The sequence below is a fragment of the Ammospiza caudacuta genome, chromosome 3 (genome assembly GCF_027887145.1).
Source record: "Ammospiza caudacuta isolate bAmmCau1 chromosome 3, bAmmCau1.pri, whole genome shotgun sequence".
NCBI classification, from domain to species: domain Eukaryota; kingdom Metazoa; phylum Chordata; class Aves; order Passeriformes; family Passerellidae; genus Ammospiza; species Ammospiza caudacuta.
Genome location: NC_080595.1, coordinates 25645035 through 25662017, shown reverse-complemented (window position 1 = coordinate 25662017; position 16983 = coordinate 25645035). Strand labels below are relative to the sequence as shown.

At 40.1% G+C, this 16983-nt stretch overlaps 1 protein-coding gene across 1 annotated transcript in view; it reads left to right on the top strand.

Annotated features, from left to right (window-relative positions):
- The window catches only part of RPS6KC1 (ribosomal protein S6 kinase C1), an 85033-nt gene that overhangs the window by 40026 nt on the left and 28024 nt on the right, over window positions 1-16983 (top strand). The window contains exons 9-10 of the mRNA XM_058801544.1: window positions 4607-4699; window positions 15413-15460. Coding sequence (XP_058657527.1) covers window positions 4607-4699; window positions 15413-15460 — 141 coding nt within the window. The remainder of the gene's footprint in view (window positions 1-4606; window positions 4700-15412; window positions 15461-16983) is intronic.

The window sequence follows — 16983 nt, the reverse complement described above, 5'->3', positions numbered from 1 at the left end:
CCCTTAGCAACCACCCTGCTGCTTGCAAGTTCAAGTGGTCGAGAGAGGAGCACAAGAAGATGGTATTTGGAGAATCCTTGGCATTGTTAAAGAAAGGTTTTGGGTAGAGGGCTTAAAAGAAACATAGGGAACTGACTCAGCTGTGCCCTTGAGCTGGGAGCTCATCTGAGTGTCTTGTAAACATTGAGAAAAGCCTTGCTGTGACCCATAAGAGTAAGAGATGTGGAGACAGCTTTTGGAGCTTTTAAACAGGCACATGAACCTTCTGGAAAAACAACCTGCAGCAAATGCTGTCCTCTTCTTCTTCCTTTGGTGCAGCACAGCAGCCTCAAGGGCTGTCTCTTGGACAAGTGCTGCAGAGCACTGTGTGAGAGCAGCACTGGGTCATTTTGGAGATTCTCAAGCTGCATTTTCTCCTCTGCCCCTTTATTGATAGTGTTTCTGGGGAGCCATCTCCAAGCCTGAGTGGGAGCTGCAGCAACAGCCTCTAAATCCCACTGGCCTGACCATCAGAAAGCTGGAGTGTTGCATAGCTGTCAGCTGCAAAGCCCAGCACAGCTGCTGGTACAGGCTGTGGGGCAGTTTTAACTTTGGTAGTTTTTATAAAGCATATTTTTATTCCCTTTTTGAAATTAGTTCTGATTCTACTTACGCTAACTTCACATATTCAGAGTTGTTTCTTTTTTCACCATTATGAAAGTTGTTGTCTTTCACAATGTCAATTATTTTTGATTTTTCAAAGCAATTTAGTAACAAGAGATAATGCAAGCCTGATGCCTGAACAGAAGAAGCAGTCTTTGTGGTTTCCATAAGATATCTTCCTAAAATTCTCATTAAATGTGCATGAAAATTACATGAAGTGTAAAGAAAATGCACTGCTGTAGTTCTGTGAGATATAAATTTAACATAAGAGATTCAGTCTCAACTTCTAGGATCACATCCAAGGTGTGTCCCAGCTTCAGGAAGAGTGCATTCCCCAGCTGGTGCTCACTGAGGGCCTCCTGAAGCACACTGTAGTTCTGTCTGGTCCAGATGCAGAAATCCAACCTGGTTTTCTCCTGGTGCAGAGAGAGGAAGAAGCCAGGATGTTTGCCATACCAGGAGAGCTGGAAGCACTGTCACAGCCATGAGGCAGATTCTAGTATATCTGCATCAAAACAAGGCATCTCCTTGCTGCAAGTGAAGATCTGGCTATGCTACAGGTAGACAGATATTGAAATATCAGACTCAGATCTCTGAGTGGCAAAGGGAGATTGCATTTTGATGTGCAGGTCTGCACTGGTGTACATGAAAGTTCTCTTTTCTTATCCTGAGAATCTGTGGTGACTGATGTCAAAGGTGGCAGCATGAGCAGCTAAATTAGCAGAGCTTTCTGGGTGAAAGAATGAAAAGGGGAAAATAAAGATCAAATATTTAATTAGAGGGAAATCCAGGGAAAATAGCGGTTGTGTTGGGAAAGCTTTGAGAGACCAGTGCAAGGGGCATCACTGCTTGAGCACGTGGATTGCTTTGAGCAGCCAAGGAAGGACCAGGACTTCACCATTCCTCATGTTTCACTGCATCCCAGGAGGAAAAGGGTGCAAGGAACCCCACCAGAGATGCTGGGGTGCCCCCAGCCTGGGATGTACACATGGTGTGGCTTTTGGGGTTTCCCTGTGCAAGGCCAGGAGCTGGATCCTTGTGAGTCCCTTCCAACTCAGGATATTCCATGATTTCCCATCAAATGGTGTTTGTGTCACTGGGCTAGGGATAGTGGTCTTGCCTTAAGTGAGGTTAACATGGAATGCCCTTTCTCTTACTTGGCTGGTGGAGTTCTCTGCCTCCCTCTGCTCTTCTCCTGCTGGCAGTGATGCCAAAGCTGAGGCAAGGGCTCTGCCCATGTTCCTTGTGTAGCTTACAGAACCAGAGCTTTCCAAAGGCCAGCAGTGGCCACAGGAGCATCACAATCAGCATCAGCCTTTTCCTCTTGAAATCTGCACATGGTGTAAAAGGTGATGGTGGGAGAGGATCTGGTGATGCCTGTCCTAAATCTGGATAAATCCAGCTGTGCAGCTCAGAGTGTAGCCTGGAAATAGAGAGGGCATGACCACAACAGAGAAGATCCAGGGATACCTGAGCAGCATGCTGAGCATTTGGCCAGGCTGCTGAAGGCCTTCTGCAGGCAGAGGTAGCCTGACAGTTTGTTCTGAATATTTGTCTCATTTCTAAAGGCAAATGAAGCTTTTTTTTTTGTTATCCTCCTTCCTATATTTTTTTTGTTCCTCTGTTTTTTGATGAGAGTGAGGGTTTTTAGTTGTTTTTCTTCTTGCTGCCTAGATGCTGAGCTTGGATTTTTACTCTATTCAGAGGAGCAGGCTGTTTCATAGAGTGCTTAATTGCTGTAGTTTTGGGAATTGTTCTGGGAATTTAGAGTTTGCTTCCAGCCTGCTTCACAACAGAATGTGATGCCTTCCCATCATTGGGCTCTTCTGTTAGACTTTTGAAACAGTGAAACCAAAGTACTGTAAAGAGCAAAACTGATAAAAATGGAGAGCCTGCTGGGAGCTGTGGATGTGATTGTAAATCCCTTTAAGGTAAGAAGTAACTGTAGAGCACACTTATAAAAATCAGTGTGTATACACACTATTACCAACTGTGCCACCACTGGTCACATTTAGAGAAGGACCTAAAATATATATACTGGGGCTTTTTGGCTCTTTGGACAGGATGGGTGCAGAAATCTGATTGTATAGCATTATTAGACAACTATTAACTTCTGCAGAGATGTATGAACTTAATTCATGGTTGAAATGTTATTCATAAGAGAAAATATTAAAAGTGTGATTATTGAGGAATGGTTATAAAATGTAATAGCAAGCAGATAGAAGTGAAAGTCTTTTATAGTAGTCTAGGGGATTAGGAAATGTTCTCTTCCTTTAAATGTCTTCCTTAGAATGCTTTTGAAATCTTGTCATGAATAAACTGTGTTAGCACAACTCTTTGTTTCAAAGGAAGTTTTTGATTATTGCAGAAAAATTGCCTACTCTCAAAATACTTTCAACAGCTCACTGAAATGTGGAACTGGAATTAGGTTTGGAGAAAAAAGTTCATGTACAGTTTTCTTTTTTTTTATTCTTCTTCTTGTTAAAGCCTTTAGTTTTAGATTGTAAAATCTGGGATATTTTCTCTTAACTGGTATTGGTGTTCCTGCTTGGCAGGGTTTACGTGACAAAACAATTACCAGATCCATACAAAAAAATGAAGGTAACTAAGAAACTCCCAAACACTGGGAGCCCAGAAAAGCACACTTTTCTCGAAGCTTTTTGAACATGTATCTATGGTCCTTTCTTTTGGATTTTGCGGGCAATCAGTACTTAAATAAATACTGATTTTTAGGAAAGAATTTGGAAGGAAAGAGTGTTGTTGAGTGAATGGGGAAGGCTTCAAGGAGTTGCTTTGGCCTTGGAAGGTAGCGCAGTAAGGATGCCTGAGGGGGGAAAAATAGGGTGGCAGGAAATTGCCAGGATCTTGGAGTTTCTCATCACATAGGAAAAATTTTTGATTTTTCCTGATACTTAAGAATTTAATCCACAGTGTATTTGCTTACCAACCATTTTCCTTTGTGACATAGTAGTTAAATATTGCCTCAGAATTCTGACCTCCCTCTTCCTTTGCACCTTTGTGAGATAGAAATCTACTTGGGGAGGCCAGGTTATGCTTCAAAGGACTTTGGCATTCAGCAGCTCTGCAAATGAAGTTACCTTATTTTTGAGGAAGAGATGCAGGTCTGCGGTTCTACTAGAAGCTACATGTTGAATTTTTGGAGGAAGATCTAATAAATTCTCTCAGCTGGCAACTAGAAACTGCTGAAAATATTTGTTGACATGCCAGAGGTATATGGGATGCTTAAAATGTTGATCTTTGTCCCAAAAGACTTCCAGTTGAAATGTTGTTTCCCCCTCTGGCATGCAAGCTTTGAATTTGCTCTGAGAAACTACAAAACATAGTATGGACAAATATCTATGTATATTAGCATGTTAACTACTTGAATAGTTAGCACCTGTCAATTTCCTTGCTGTGGTGTTAATTTCTAGATTAATGATCCATAGTTAGTTACTTTTTTTCTAAGGCAGCTTTAGGAATAATTTCTGTTGTGCACCTTATTATTAAAAAGATTTCATACAGCTCACTAGAGAGCAAGAGAACCCCATTTATAATTCTATATTTTATGTTCTTCAGGCTTAAAAAGCCTCTAATTTGCTTTCTCCTCCTCAGTGATCTCTGAATTATTTTGTACCCAGAATACCTGTAAGGCTTTGATTGATTATTATTATGTGGTAAGAACTAAGTAATCAATTTCTGGGTTCCATTAAGCATAGAAAATATAAAAATTCATTGCTTTTTTCTTTTTTAAATTTTTGTTTTCAGTGTTATCTTGACTTTTATTTACTTGCAAGTTGTTTTTTTTTTCCCCCCACTAAGGACAAACAGAAAACTTCTCCTTTCATCTTCAGTCTCTCTGATTTATGATAAATTTAGTTTCCTTCGGCCTGGCATTTGCTTCAGCAGGCAGTCTTCCTTCAAGTACCACCCTGATTGATGTATAATCTTTGATATCTTCCATTAGCCTCCAGGATCACTAAGTTCAAGGCCCTCTTGGAACCTAAGGAGCCCTGCCGAGGAACTGAAGACCTTCAGAGTCCTTGGGGTGATTGACAAGGTAATTCTTCAGTGTCTCTTCAAGAATTCAGTCATAAATCGACTGCATGCTGACATTTTGTCTTTGAAGCTGCGGATCTTAAGGATATGAAACAAAAGGGGAAAATGACTCAAATGCATCTGCACTTTAAAATAACAAAAGTAGAAGAAAAAAAGGCTTTTATCTAAGCAATTCATGTAAGGTCATGCAAAATGTATTTGAGCTAAAGGATGAGGTACATGTTTGGTAGCATTCAATAGGATGGGGCCTGTTTTTCAAAAATGCAATCATGGTTGCTGTTCTGGGGTAAGGACAAGTTGATGTGTTTTCAGTTGAACAGTCTGGTGGACACTGAAAATACAGAAGGGTAGAAATTCTTACTTTTGAACTCTTACTTGAAATGGGAGCTGGGGACACACACGACTGTTCTCCTTCCCTGAGAATTCAGAATTGAAATCCCTTGCCAAGACAGAGATGCAGCAATGAAGCCAAGCTTATTTTGGAGTCATGCAAATAATGTCTTCCAGAATCCCAGGATAATACCCATCTGTAAACAGTAAAGGACCATACGGATTTTTTTGCAAGCCTAATTAAGAGACCAGAAGAATTGTTGGGTTGTTTTGATAATGCTGATTAGTTACCACCTTACCAAATACTTTTAAGATGATGCATTATTCAGCAGTGTGACAGTGGCTAATGCAGACTGTAATGGCTCGTTTCCTTTTTGCTGTGCCAAATCCCTTGTGCCTTTTGATAGTTCCTCATGTAGTCCGTAGTTTGTGCATGAGCTACTGATGCATGGTCAATTTATGCATTTGTAACGTGCATCAAAAACCTGTGGCTCATCCCTTGAGGTCTGTATTTCTTGGTTGCTTTTTCTTGTTGGACTGAACCTAGCTATTGGGACTGGTTTTTGTTTTTCTTTGCCTGTTCCGTTGTAATTGTGTGCATAAGTTGATAACTTCTCCTTAGGTGGCTGTATACATAGGTATTATCGTTGTTTTTATAGCACACAAGGTTTTCTAAACTCTGACTTCATATTCATTGTATCTTCTTTCCTCAGTTGTAAGTACAGAATTTAGCCTGTATTCCACTCTGTACACATATCAGAGAGACATGTTGGAAAGACCACCTATCTGTAGCACCTGGTAGTAGGTGCTAACTAAGTTAGTAGCCACTAAATGGATGCAGTGTGCATGGATTTTGTGAATTATTCAGACAGAGTGAGCCTGCAGAAATGCTGGAAATGGATCAAGAAAGATTTTCTCAATATCTCCATTCTTGTGTAGTGCTAATGAACAGCTACTGGAAAAGATGCTTGACCAGAGTGAAGCTTTTGCAGTCCTTGGTGGTACCAGGTCTCCTTAGCTCTCTGAGCAGTTTCAGTAAGCATCCCAGGTGTGAGCTGAACATGTCCAGACCTTTGAAAGAGAACCGGGGAGAATCAGGGTTCTCATGATGACAAAAACACAGGATTGTCTGAGCTGAAGATGTATGCAAGGAGTAGCAGGCCTGTGCACACAGCTCGAATGCTCCTGTGTAAGCAGTATCATAGGGCTCAGAGTTCATGTTTAATTACTGTGTAGAAAAGGGAGCCAGATTCTTTCAGGTGTCTTTGTACTCTGCTTTCCTTCTTCCAGATTCTCACGTCACAATCTTAGCCTTATCTGAGTATGCTGCTTTTTAGCATATATTTTTAGGGATCTGTAAAGTTGGGAGGCAAATGAAAACCCACTCTAAGCCCAGAGAATATTTTATTTGGTTTTATAATGCATACACAAAATGCATGTGAATATGAAACAAAAGTGTGCAGATGTGTCTGTGGGCTGGAGATGATGTCCCTGTCTTTGGTTTAAAGCACCATCTCCCTTCCTTCCTCACCATCACTGTCATTTCCCTCCTTCTCTGCTTCCATATGCCCTAAAGCTCTCATCATGGAGAAATCCAATCAATGTGTAAGTATCCTTGCTGCAGCCAAGTAGATGACATAGTGTGCTTGTTCCTGACAATGGGTTTTGGTTTTCAGGGCCAGCATTGAAGATGCCATGCTTTTGGGCACAAGGCTGTAACTGGTTCAGCACCATGCAGAGTTTTGCCTGAGAATAATCTTCCATTCTAACCCTAAGGTAGCTGCTTTGGTTTCAGCAGAAAATAGGTGTGGGTAGTAATGGGCCACTGGCATTGTAACTGCTGGCTTGACTAACCCTGTGCAAGACTGGCTTAAACACACAGACTTAAAATGGTGTTGGTTGGTTTGCTGACTTGTTCTCCCACTGCTGAAGCCCAGAATGGTGTCTGCCTGCTGCAGCGCTGCCTCGAGAAAACCAGCTGTTAACCTTCCCTCATTCAAATGCTGAAAGGTTCAGTGCTTTCCCTTAGACTAATGTCACTCTTTGTTCTTCTTTTGAAGCCACTTCAAGTGTTTTGAATTGGCTTCATTTTCATGGACAAAATGCTTGTTGCTACCTGAAACTCTGGGTTTTTCAAACTGCTTTAGACTAGGCAGAATGATTAGATATTTAATTTTAGCCTAGTTTATTCCCAATATGCAATCTTTCTTTCCCTGTCTGCCCTCTCACCTTCCTTGTCACCTCAATAATTTTTGTTGCTTTGGCCCTTTTCTGCTAAATGTGAGAGTTAGAGATCTTAGCATTATTAAGCTCCTTAAATTATAATGAGAATTCAGGGAAGTATGCCCATATGTGCCTTGTCTTCCTTTCATGTAAAGGCTGTAGTATAAATCTAACTATTTTAGTAGACCAAAGTGAACTTATATTTTCCTTGAGGAAGCCATTCTTTTTTTTTGAGTTCTGCTGCTGCTGTGTTTGCTCACTTCATGGTGTCAAAAGGTAACGAGGTGGTGTTTGCAGGTATTTTATATGTTTAATATGTAAAGAGCCTGCCGTGAGTAGGTTTCTGAAAATGGAGGTGTAATCTAATTGTAAAGGTGGCTTTTGTCCTGCAAACCTTGTGAAATGTGAGGTGCTGCTGTTTGGGCAGCAAGGCTCTTATTAATGTTACCAGAGGTACGGCATTGGAAACAAATAGCTAAATATTGTAGCTGTTGTTATCACCAACTACAAATGATCAATTACTTTATCATCTCATGTACCTTAAAGTAGGAAACTTCTTTTTTTTGGAATAGGGAAGAGTTTTGCTTTCAAAATTTGCCTAATTAAAAATCAAGGTTGCAGGTTCTGTGCTGAGTTTCTGCCCTAGGCAAATCTGTCCTTTGAAGCTGCAACCAGCCCCTAAAGAAACGACTTTGTTATGGTGCTGCTGGATACCTTCACAATGCTGCTTCAAACCCAATTTCTTATTCTTTAGAACCCTCTGTTATTTAGATTCATTCAATTTAAAGATTCACCTTGAAAGCAGAGTGCATTAAGTAATAACTATGCCTCTGTAACCAATGGCTGTCTTTTATGTCTCTTCTATCCCCTCCCTGTTCCCCATCAAGGCACACTGTTGGTACTGGCACTGGCTGTGTTCAGTTCTTTCACAGCTGTCCATGCATCTCAGCTTGTTGTTCAATACACTGTTAAGCTTTATTATGAAACCTAATAAAATCACATACTCTCATCAGGGCCTTGTGGTAAAATTATTTTTGGAGTTTCTGAGATAGATAACATTTTTTAGAAAATGGAAGCAATTTTGTTAATTGCGGGTATAGGGGTTTTTGTGTCTCCCATGCTGTCCTGAGAACTCCTAATTCTGGTGGCTGTACATGTTGGTGAAGTGACTTAAAAAATACGCAAGAGAACCAAATTAATATTATTAATTATTTATAAAGTGTGATCACTACTTGTCTTGCTTAATGAGTGAAAGTGCCAAAAGGCAAAAATAGGTAGAATATATGTCAACTTCACAGGCATAATCTGCAGATCCAGGGTTGAGTTCAAACAGGTTATGGCTAGTTCTAATGAAATTTAATCAGAGGGGTAGGAGGAATAGTCCCTACTTATGGCAGCATGTGTGGTGTTGTGCCTGAGTAACAGACATAGCTAACTATGTCCTGTTAGTGTTTGTTAGGAACTTAAATATTCAGCGTTTTATTGTCAGGTGAGATTAAAGACTGTTGCAGCTGTGAAACTGAGTTGACTGTAGCAGATGTTTTCTCTCCCCTGGCTCTCCGGTGCGCTCTGTGAGCACCTTTAGATCATCTTACAGATTTGACTGAGTGGCTGTGTGTGCCTAAGAGGTGTGGGGGAAAGGGAGCTGGAATGTACAAACAAACAGGGCAGAATGGAAAATAGCAGTAGAAAAACGTTGAAAATCTGAAACTGAGTAATAATAGTAACTATTCATACAAATAAACTTTTAAGAGCTGGTTTGATGTTTTGATAACCTTTTAGTTTCTTAAGGGGCTTGCCAAGTCCTACAAAATCAAACCAGCTACAGAGTTATTGTCGAAAGTGATTTCTTGGCTCACCACCTTCCTTTCCCTACTGCTGTGGGATTATTCCTAAGCTACTGTCAGATTTCAAGCCCAACTAACAAAGCTTGCTCAACTTTAAAACCTAGTCTTTCTGCCAGCTAGAAATGGTCCTGTCCCTTCTTCCCTGCCCCCAAACACCTGCCACTTGTTTTCCTGAAATCCTTCCATTTACACAAATCTGAGCATTTCTCAGTGTTTGTGGTTGTGACCCTTGTTTCTTTCTAGCTTCTTTCCTGTTTGTCTCACTAAAATTTCTTTTGACTTGGGTGAGATTTGGTAGAGTAACGCAAATTTTGCCCTTGCCTTTAAAAAAAGAAATTACATTGTTGAATGTTCTTCTACAGGTTGTACTGTATGTCTTCTGGCCTTCAGAAAGAAATAAATTATTGAGATATTTTCTTTTAAACCAAGATTATATAAGTTTGTCTTCCTAATTGTTACTGAGTTGCTTAATACATAATTTGTGCCAGGCAATTACTCTGGGATGCCAGTGGCATTTCATATTGTAAAATGCTTTCATTAGTAAAACCTGCCAGATATATTTTCTAGGTTAATATTTCACCATTTGTAATTTATTGGCCAGTTTTTAGTTTACTTTAAGAAAATGGACTTTCCTCTCTGTTATCAACCGACTCAAAGTATTTAAAAATTCGAATTTGAATATTTGCTGCTTTCTTAGCATTTTCATTATTTAAAGCTGCACCATTTGTCTTATAAGTACACTATTATTCCAAGTCATAGAATATACAGGCTGTAAGTTCCTTAGAATAATGGTTTGAAAGGAGGAATAATTGCAAACTGAAGATAATTCATATTGCACAGGTACAAGGATAAGGAATAATCACATTTTTCATACATATTAGCCAAATGTAATCTCTTTCTGTAACGACAGAGGGAGATGAGTAAGAGTCTGGGTGGTGTAATCTGAAAAGTGACAAGAATAAATCTGTGTTAAGTAGATCTTTTAATCCTGGTAGCCTTGTGACAGCCGGCACAGCTGAGGAGAGCAGGAGGAATTGCACCCCTGCTCCTGCCCATCAACAGAGCTGTGTCCTGAGTGCAGCACCCAGCTGAGCTCCAGCCCCAGCTGAGGTTTTCTTGCAGTCCCAAATACTCGTGCTAGGGATCAGGTGGATGACTTGTCTCCTTCCTTGTCATCTCTCACTACAGCATTTTCCAGCTGGTGGGGTAAACACAAGAGAAGAAATCCTAGATGATCATCTGATACATATTCAAGTTTGTAGGACTTTTGCTAGAGTATCTATCCTATGATAAGGGTACATTTGTTTACATAAGATAAGGACCAGAGTTCATAGATGGCCCACTGGTGGCAACATTTACATGACGTGTTTTCAGTGTAAAGCAGCAATTTAATAACAAAATGGAGCTGGTTTTAAAGTAATCTCTTAGCTGTGATTTGTCTTGGAAACCTTTCTGCTGTCTGATTCTGCAGTAAGAGATCTTATTCAATTTTCTTTGATCAGGCATGAGCTATTTTTCACTTATGTTAGTGAACCTAAAGTCACATTTTTGTAAGCAAGTGTGTTGATGTGTTTGTTTTGATTAGTGTTAAAAGCTGGGGGTAAATAAAAAGCACAGGTGTGTTCTGTGCTATGGAAGAACAGAAACTAGGGAAAAAATCAGGCAGGGAAGGGAAGAAGAACAATTCCAGAAAAGGAGAGAGAACTGGGGAAGCAAATGTGTGTTGGGATTTGTGTGCTGGTGTTAGAGGCAGCGGCGGGAGAGCAGCGCTCAGAGCAGCCCTTCCTTCTCCAGAGCTGTCCCCCGTGACCTTGGCTGGCTGCTCGCTGGGTGACTGCTGCTTCACCATGTTCTCTTCTCCTGGTGCCTTGCCTGTTGCCTGCCCCTGGCTCTGTGCTCCCCCTTCTGCTGACTTGTGCAGTATTCCTTCAGCCTCTTATCTCAGGGCTTTGATGCATATGTTCTGAAGGTGGCCACCGTGACTTTGGGTGGCAGCAGATGGTAAACCTTCAGGCTGCCACCGGCTATACTGGTGTTAAGTTGGAAACTTAACGTTTGATGAAGAATCAGTAGTGCATATGAAAGAGCTTTTACTGCAGAAATATCTTTTAATTAAAAAAAAATTAGCATACCGAAACATTTGCTAATTTCTGTGCATTTAGAGGATCTTAAAATGAACTGTTTTCTTAAAGCTAGACTATGGTTATTTACCAAGCAGGTTTTATTTTATTTTTCTCCAACTAATTGGACCTACTATATTGAATTCAATTGAATTTATTTTCCTCTAAGCTGTTGGGTACACTGTAAATCAAATCTAAGACGCTAATTTTTTTAAGTAGCTGCTGTCAGCATCAGAATTAACTCTTGACTTAGGAAAGGAAAAAAGATTCACAAGTAGGAAATCCTATTTGGCATCATGGAGGGGTTTTGCTGTCTGCACTTTACTGAGATGCTGTCATGCAGTGCTGCTGTGTTCACTTGTTTTTTGGGATGTTCCTGAGAGCTCCAGTACTTGTACAAAATTAGGATGTCTGTGCTGCTGAAGACACTTATTTACATTAGATATTTATTTGTGGTGATTGCTATTTGTGTGTCAGTGTTTTTGGCCATGTTGAGGTTGTCATTAGTGCAAAAAAATAGAGAAAGAATGAGTAAGCAACAGAGCTGTAAGAGCCAGCATGATATGTGGACCTTGACTCTGTTCCTCCATTAGTATTACAAATAGGATTTTGCCTTGTCTCCTTTTGTGTCACAGTCTAGTTGCTCAGTGCCCAGGAGTGGCCTGCTGCGCCTTCTTCTCCCTCTTCTGAGACAGGATGCTGAATATTACAGCTGGCAGTTTGTTCTTAGGAGAAGTTAAATATTGCAACTTAGATGGTGAAAGAGGTTCTGTCAGCTCTGTGAGCTGGAAGCAGCCTTGGCTAATGCCAGCATCTCTGTGTGATCTGCTCTGGAGAACAGCAGAGCTCTGTCCCAGGGAATGCTCTGTGGAATCCTGTTTTGTCCCATCCTGCCTTTAGGATGAGGACTTGTCACTTTGCATTTTAAAAAGGAATCTTAGAATTACAAAAACACTTTTGCCACGGGAAGCAAGTGGGAAGGAATGCAAACAGGAGACTTGGTGCACTGCTGTCTATAAATTGGCTGTAAAGCATGAGGTGAGGAGAGTAAGTTGGCACCTGGGTCAGTTGTGCCCTTCTGCAGCACTGTTGCAATGCATCCAAGAGCTGCTGACCTTTCTCTGCTCTGGGTGAGGGATAAAAATTCAAGCAAATATACTTGTGACCCTCTCTCTCCTGGACTTACCCCTTCCTCAAATAGCTTTCTGATTAGACTTCACCATTCATGTTGTCCTTTAATTATTTGAGAGAATCTGGTTAAACCACATCTTTGTAATAATGTGTGCAGGCTGCTTTCCCTTGAAACAAGTTTTTGATTTGTAAAGTCTGCAGTCTGCCAGGGCGAAGTGGACCATCACTACATGAATTTCTGAAGTTACTTCCAAGGCTCTTCATGGGCTTCTTGAAGTCCCTTTTGAAGTAAACAGCCTTGCCAAAGGTTGGTACTGAATCAACAAAGAAATAATTGTCCCTAAGATGAAGTGGAGCTGTAAATGAGGTGTTAGTCACTCGGGGAAGGGAGGATGCTTGATAGGAAGCAAAAAGAGAGGAGCTGGTCAGTTGGACTGGGTAGCCCATGCAGGTAGTTAACCTCAAAGGCACAGGGATATTAGTTGCTGTTATTGCAAGTATAAAAGTGTAGCTGCTGCAGTTGTGTTGATGCTGCAATATAGCAGCAGGTGAAGTTACCCTACAGGGAGCTGCTGCCTGCTTTATTGGCCTTGGTGGTGGTGGTGGTTCTGTACCTCAACTTACGGGGAGAGGGCTCAGTAATCTCTTCTGTTGCACCATATGCTAATACAGTGCTGATAAGCAAGTGTGAAAAATGAAAGGGAGGAATACATTAATTGTATTTGTGCAATAAGGTATGCTATCAAAGGTAATTATTTCATGACAGTTTTAGTTATAGCAGTTGTTTTATCATGGAATAAAAGATGGCTTTAGGAGGCTTTTATTGGAAAGACAATTGTATCAAATTAGTACCAAATTAGATTTTTGTCTTTATAAAGGTGAGCAAACCCATGAGCAGTTTTTAAATTGGTGTCTTCTACTCTACAAATGAACAAATCCTGTTTGAGGGTTAAAGAAGCTATTATTCTGTCCTTTATGCTGACAGCTTCATTACTGATTGGCCTACTGTTGGTATTAAAAAAATGTTTGGCTCCTTATGATCTTTGTGCATGCAACTATAATATTAATACAGACCACGGAACTGTTCATTAAGAAATGACTTTAAATGAGGTTGATGCTTGTAAATCTGGAGAGATACAGATGTTAAATGCTGCCATTCCTTTTCATATACAGCCGTATGGCTAATAATTTCCAAGTGGCTAAAGCTCTTGTTAGCAAGAGTGCTGGTGTGTTAAGAATGGCCCTATAAATAACTTTAAGAACTGAAGTTGAAGGTGCTTCTTTTAAAGACTATTGTTAACTAAACATTATTGCCAAACAGATGGAAAGCATTCACCAGCCTGATGTTTTTAGGTCTAATTATATTATCGCCAGTCCTGTACGGCTCAGTTGAAGAGGTGTATCCAGAGGCCAATTTATAATCATTTAGCCAACACCTGTTTGGGAGATATTGACAGTCAAAGGGCACATTTAAAAAAAAAAATCACATATGTTCTCGTATTTATTGCCTCAGTGTGAACAGTGTCTAGTTGCAAACAAACTTGGGAGAAGAGGAAGGAGAGTGATTGTAAACACATACATGTTTCCAAACCATTTTTATCTTCTTTTGGCATCTTCTTGTAAAGTGGCTTTTATATTTTCTCTTGTTCTGTTGATTTTCTTTGGTTGGTTGGTGTGGTTTTGTGTTTTTCTTAAATTTTAATTTTACACCTATTGGTTAAGCAAGGATAACAAAACCAGTTTTGCAGTTATTATTTATTGAGTTGGTTTCCTCTGTTTCTGGAAGCCCTATGTAAGAGGCCTAAAAAGTTGTTTGGCAAACTCAAAAGACTGGGAATATTTGCCTTTCCTTACCATGCCCTTGAAATGGAAACTGTGTGTCATTCCTTTGTTAAAAGAATCTCAGTAGCACCAACTTCTGTTGATATTTTTTCCCCCTCAAAGATACAGAAAGCTTTTAAAATTGTCTGCAACCCTAGTAAATGAGGAGGTCTTTGAAATGGGGACGAGTCTGTGACTTCGTTTACTTTGGTGAAATATCGTGAGAGTGAAATGATTAGAAAATACTTCAGGTCTCCTTCTGATGTTCGAGATGCAATGGGGAGAGAAGTAGGTTTTGGATGCTGCCATCCAGAGACAGCAGAGCATGGCTGCACTGCTGCCCCTTGCAGCAGGGAGCTCAGAGAGGCTGGGTGGATTCTTCTGCCACCTGATGAAGCCTTGTTGCTCCTGGTGTGTCATTCCTCTGCAAGAAGTCTTTGACTCTCTGACTTGATCTTCACTGCTCCTTGTTCGTTCAACCCAGTGTTGGGTAACCCCAGTGCCAGCAAAGGAGAGAAGCCCTTTAGGAGTTTGATTTTACAGCCTAAATATTTTGCTATAACTGTATGTGAATATTTATACTGGAAGTTTACAATGTCTGCTGTAAATAAACAATGAGGGCACACTTGTTCCTAGAGGAGGGTTGAGCTTGTGCTTGTGCTGCTCATGTGGCTGTCTTGCAGCTGGTGCTTTTCAAGCACATCTGTATTCTTAGGGTTTGAAAACACTTAATTCCTGAGCAGGGTGACTTGAAGGCAGAGGGTTCCAGCTTTCTAAAGATGCAGTTTCCTAAATTTATATACACATGTATCTTTTTTTTTTGTTTGTTTTCAACACATAACCAAATGGAGCTTGCTAGGAGTATAGGTGCTATTTAGTGCTTTTCTCATTGTTGTGTTTAACGTGCTTTCAGTTGAGGTGATGCACTGCTAGAAGAGATGCTCTTTGCAGCTGTAGGTGTTCTTGTCTCTGCAGCAAACCCATCCACTATTTTCTCTCTAAATAAATCCTCTTTTTTGTTGTTGTTACCCTAATTTTAGAGACCTATATCCTCAGTCATTTTTTTTGCTAAAAAAAAAGAAGACTGGTTGTCAAGTCTGTATGCTGCAGGGGTTTAATTTTTAAATTGATTATATAATTTCTTTTTAAGAGTGTTCAGCATTAGATTTAGGAACTATAACTAGAAGTTATGTTCGCTTACTCCTGTGAATCCTAAATAAATTCTGATTACTTTTTGCTTAGGTTTTGCTTGTAATGGACACTAGAACACAGCAGACTTTTATATTGAAGGTGAGTAAAATCTTTTATTTTATGGCCTCTGAAATTACACCACCACACAAAGATCAGTTTGTATGTAATTTATAGAGGTATCCCTGCAATATATTGTTTTATGGTAATACATTTTAAGTGCTCTGGAATTCTTTTTGTCAGTGTTTGGTTGCATTCCTTTCCTTTTATTTCTAACATCCCTAGTGCTCAGATGTGCTGGTTTAGTCACCTGAGATGCTTCTGGTTATTGAGGCCAACACTTTTGCAGACTTTGGTAAAAAATCACACATTTCATGTGCTGCTTTAAAACATCTCTGAAGCCTTGGTGGCTCAGGACTTCTGACAAAGGTGAAAATTCTCCTTAATCCAAGCACATTCACTGCACTTTGTGTTTGGTCTTTTGTAGCTGAGGAATATCCTGCTGGCCTAAGTGGGTTCTGGATGAAATGTACAACTGACCTTCTTCAAATTTGTTTCCTTATGTTTTACATCAATAGTCTGAGATAACTGAGATAACCCACTACATTTCTGTACAGTTATTTGGTCAGCATAAAATTTTTGCATTACTCTTTTATGTTTCAGTAAGTGTTCAGATCAAGACCCCAATGTACTCAAGAGCATCTGTGATGCTGAGAATTGGTTTAGTTATGAGTATTGTTTTTGTGGCCATTTACTTCAGGCTCCCCTTGACATGAATTCCACTGCTAATGGCAGGAAGGATGGAAAAAAAGCTATGTCCCAAACATGAAGCTTTAATTACTTGTTAACATTTTGTGACTTTGCTTCAGATCTGGCTTACAACCCACCTTAACTTCGTGCATCGGCCTTTGAAATTGTATGTGCAGGATACAGCAAACCTGTTTGTTTCTCATAAAGGTTCATTTGTGAATATTTTATATTAGAACCTCACATTATCTACTGGCAGATAGGGTAACATTGAATTTCCCATGTAACTGCCTATGTTTATCAATATTGTAATAGGTCACACTATTGACATAATTTTTTTTCTCTTTCTCTCTCCCCTCCCTTCCACCCTCCCACATCAATTTTTTCACTTCTGGCAACTTCATCCCTCCCAAAAATCATTGCCTCTCAAGGAGACTAATCCTTTCCTTTCCTTTTTATTGAGGTGGTTGCTGTCTTTAGTAAAGTAAAATGGAAGTGTGAGGATTACCTGTGAGGCTAAGGCATTCTTTTGTCTTTAAGACTTGAATTGAATTTTTTAAATAGTGTCTTTTGGTCACACGCAAAAATAAAATTTTAAAAAAAGGTCACAGGGAAATAACTGAGTGTCATCCTGATGACTTAGTTTGAGAGAGATTCTAATAAAAACATTGACCCATGTAATTGATTTTAATGGCAGCTTTGTGCCATCTTCTGTTCTCTGGAAACGCGCCAGATGCCATCAGCACAGCCTCGGGGGACCGAGGGGCATAGAGCAGCAGATGAGTGGTTTCTCTGAAGCCCAGAGTAACTCGGATAGATTAGTTTGGTTGATAAACACAGAGCACAGCAGGCTCCAAAGGCAACTGAGGGTACAACTG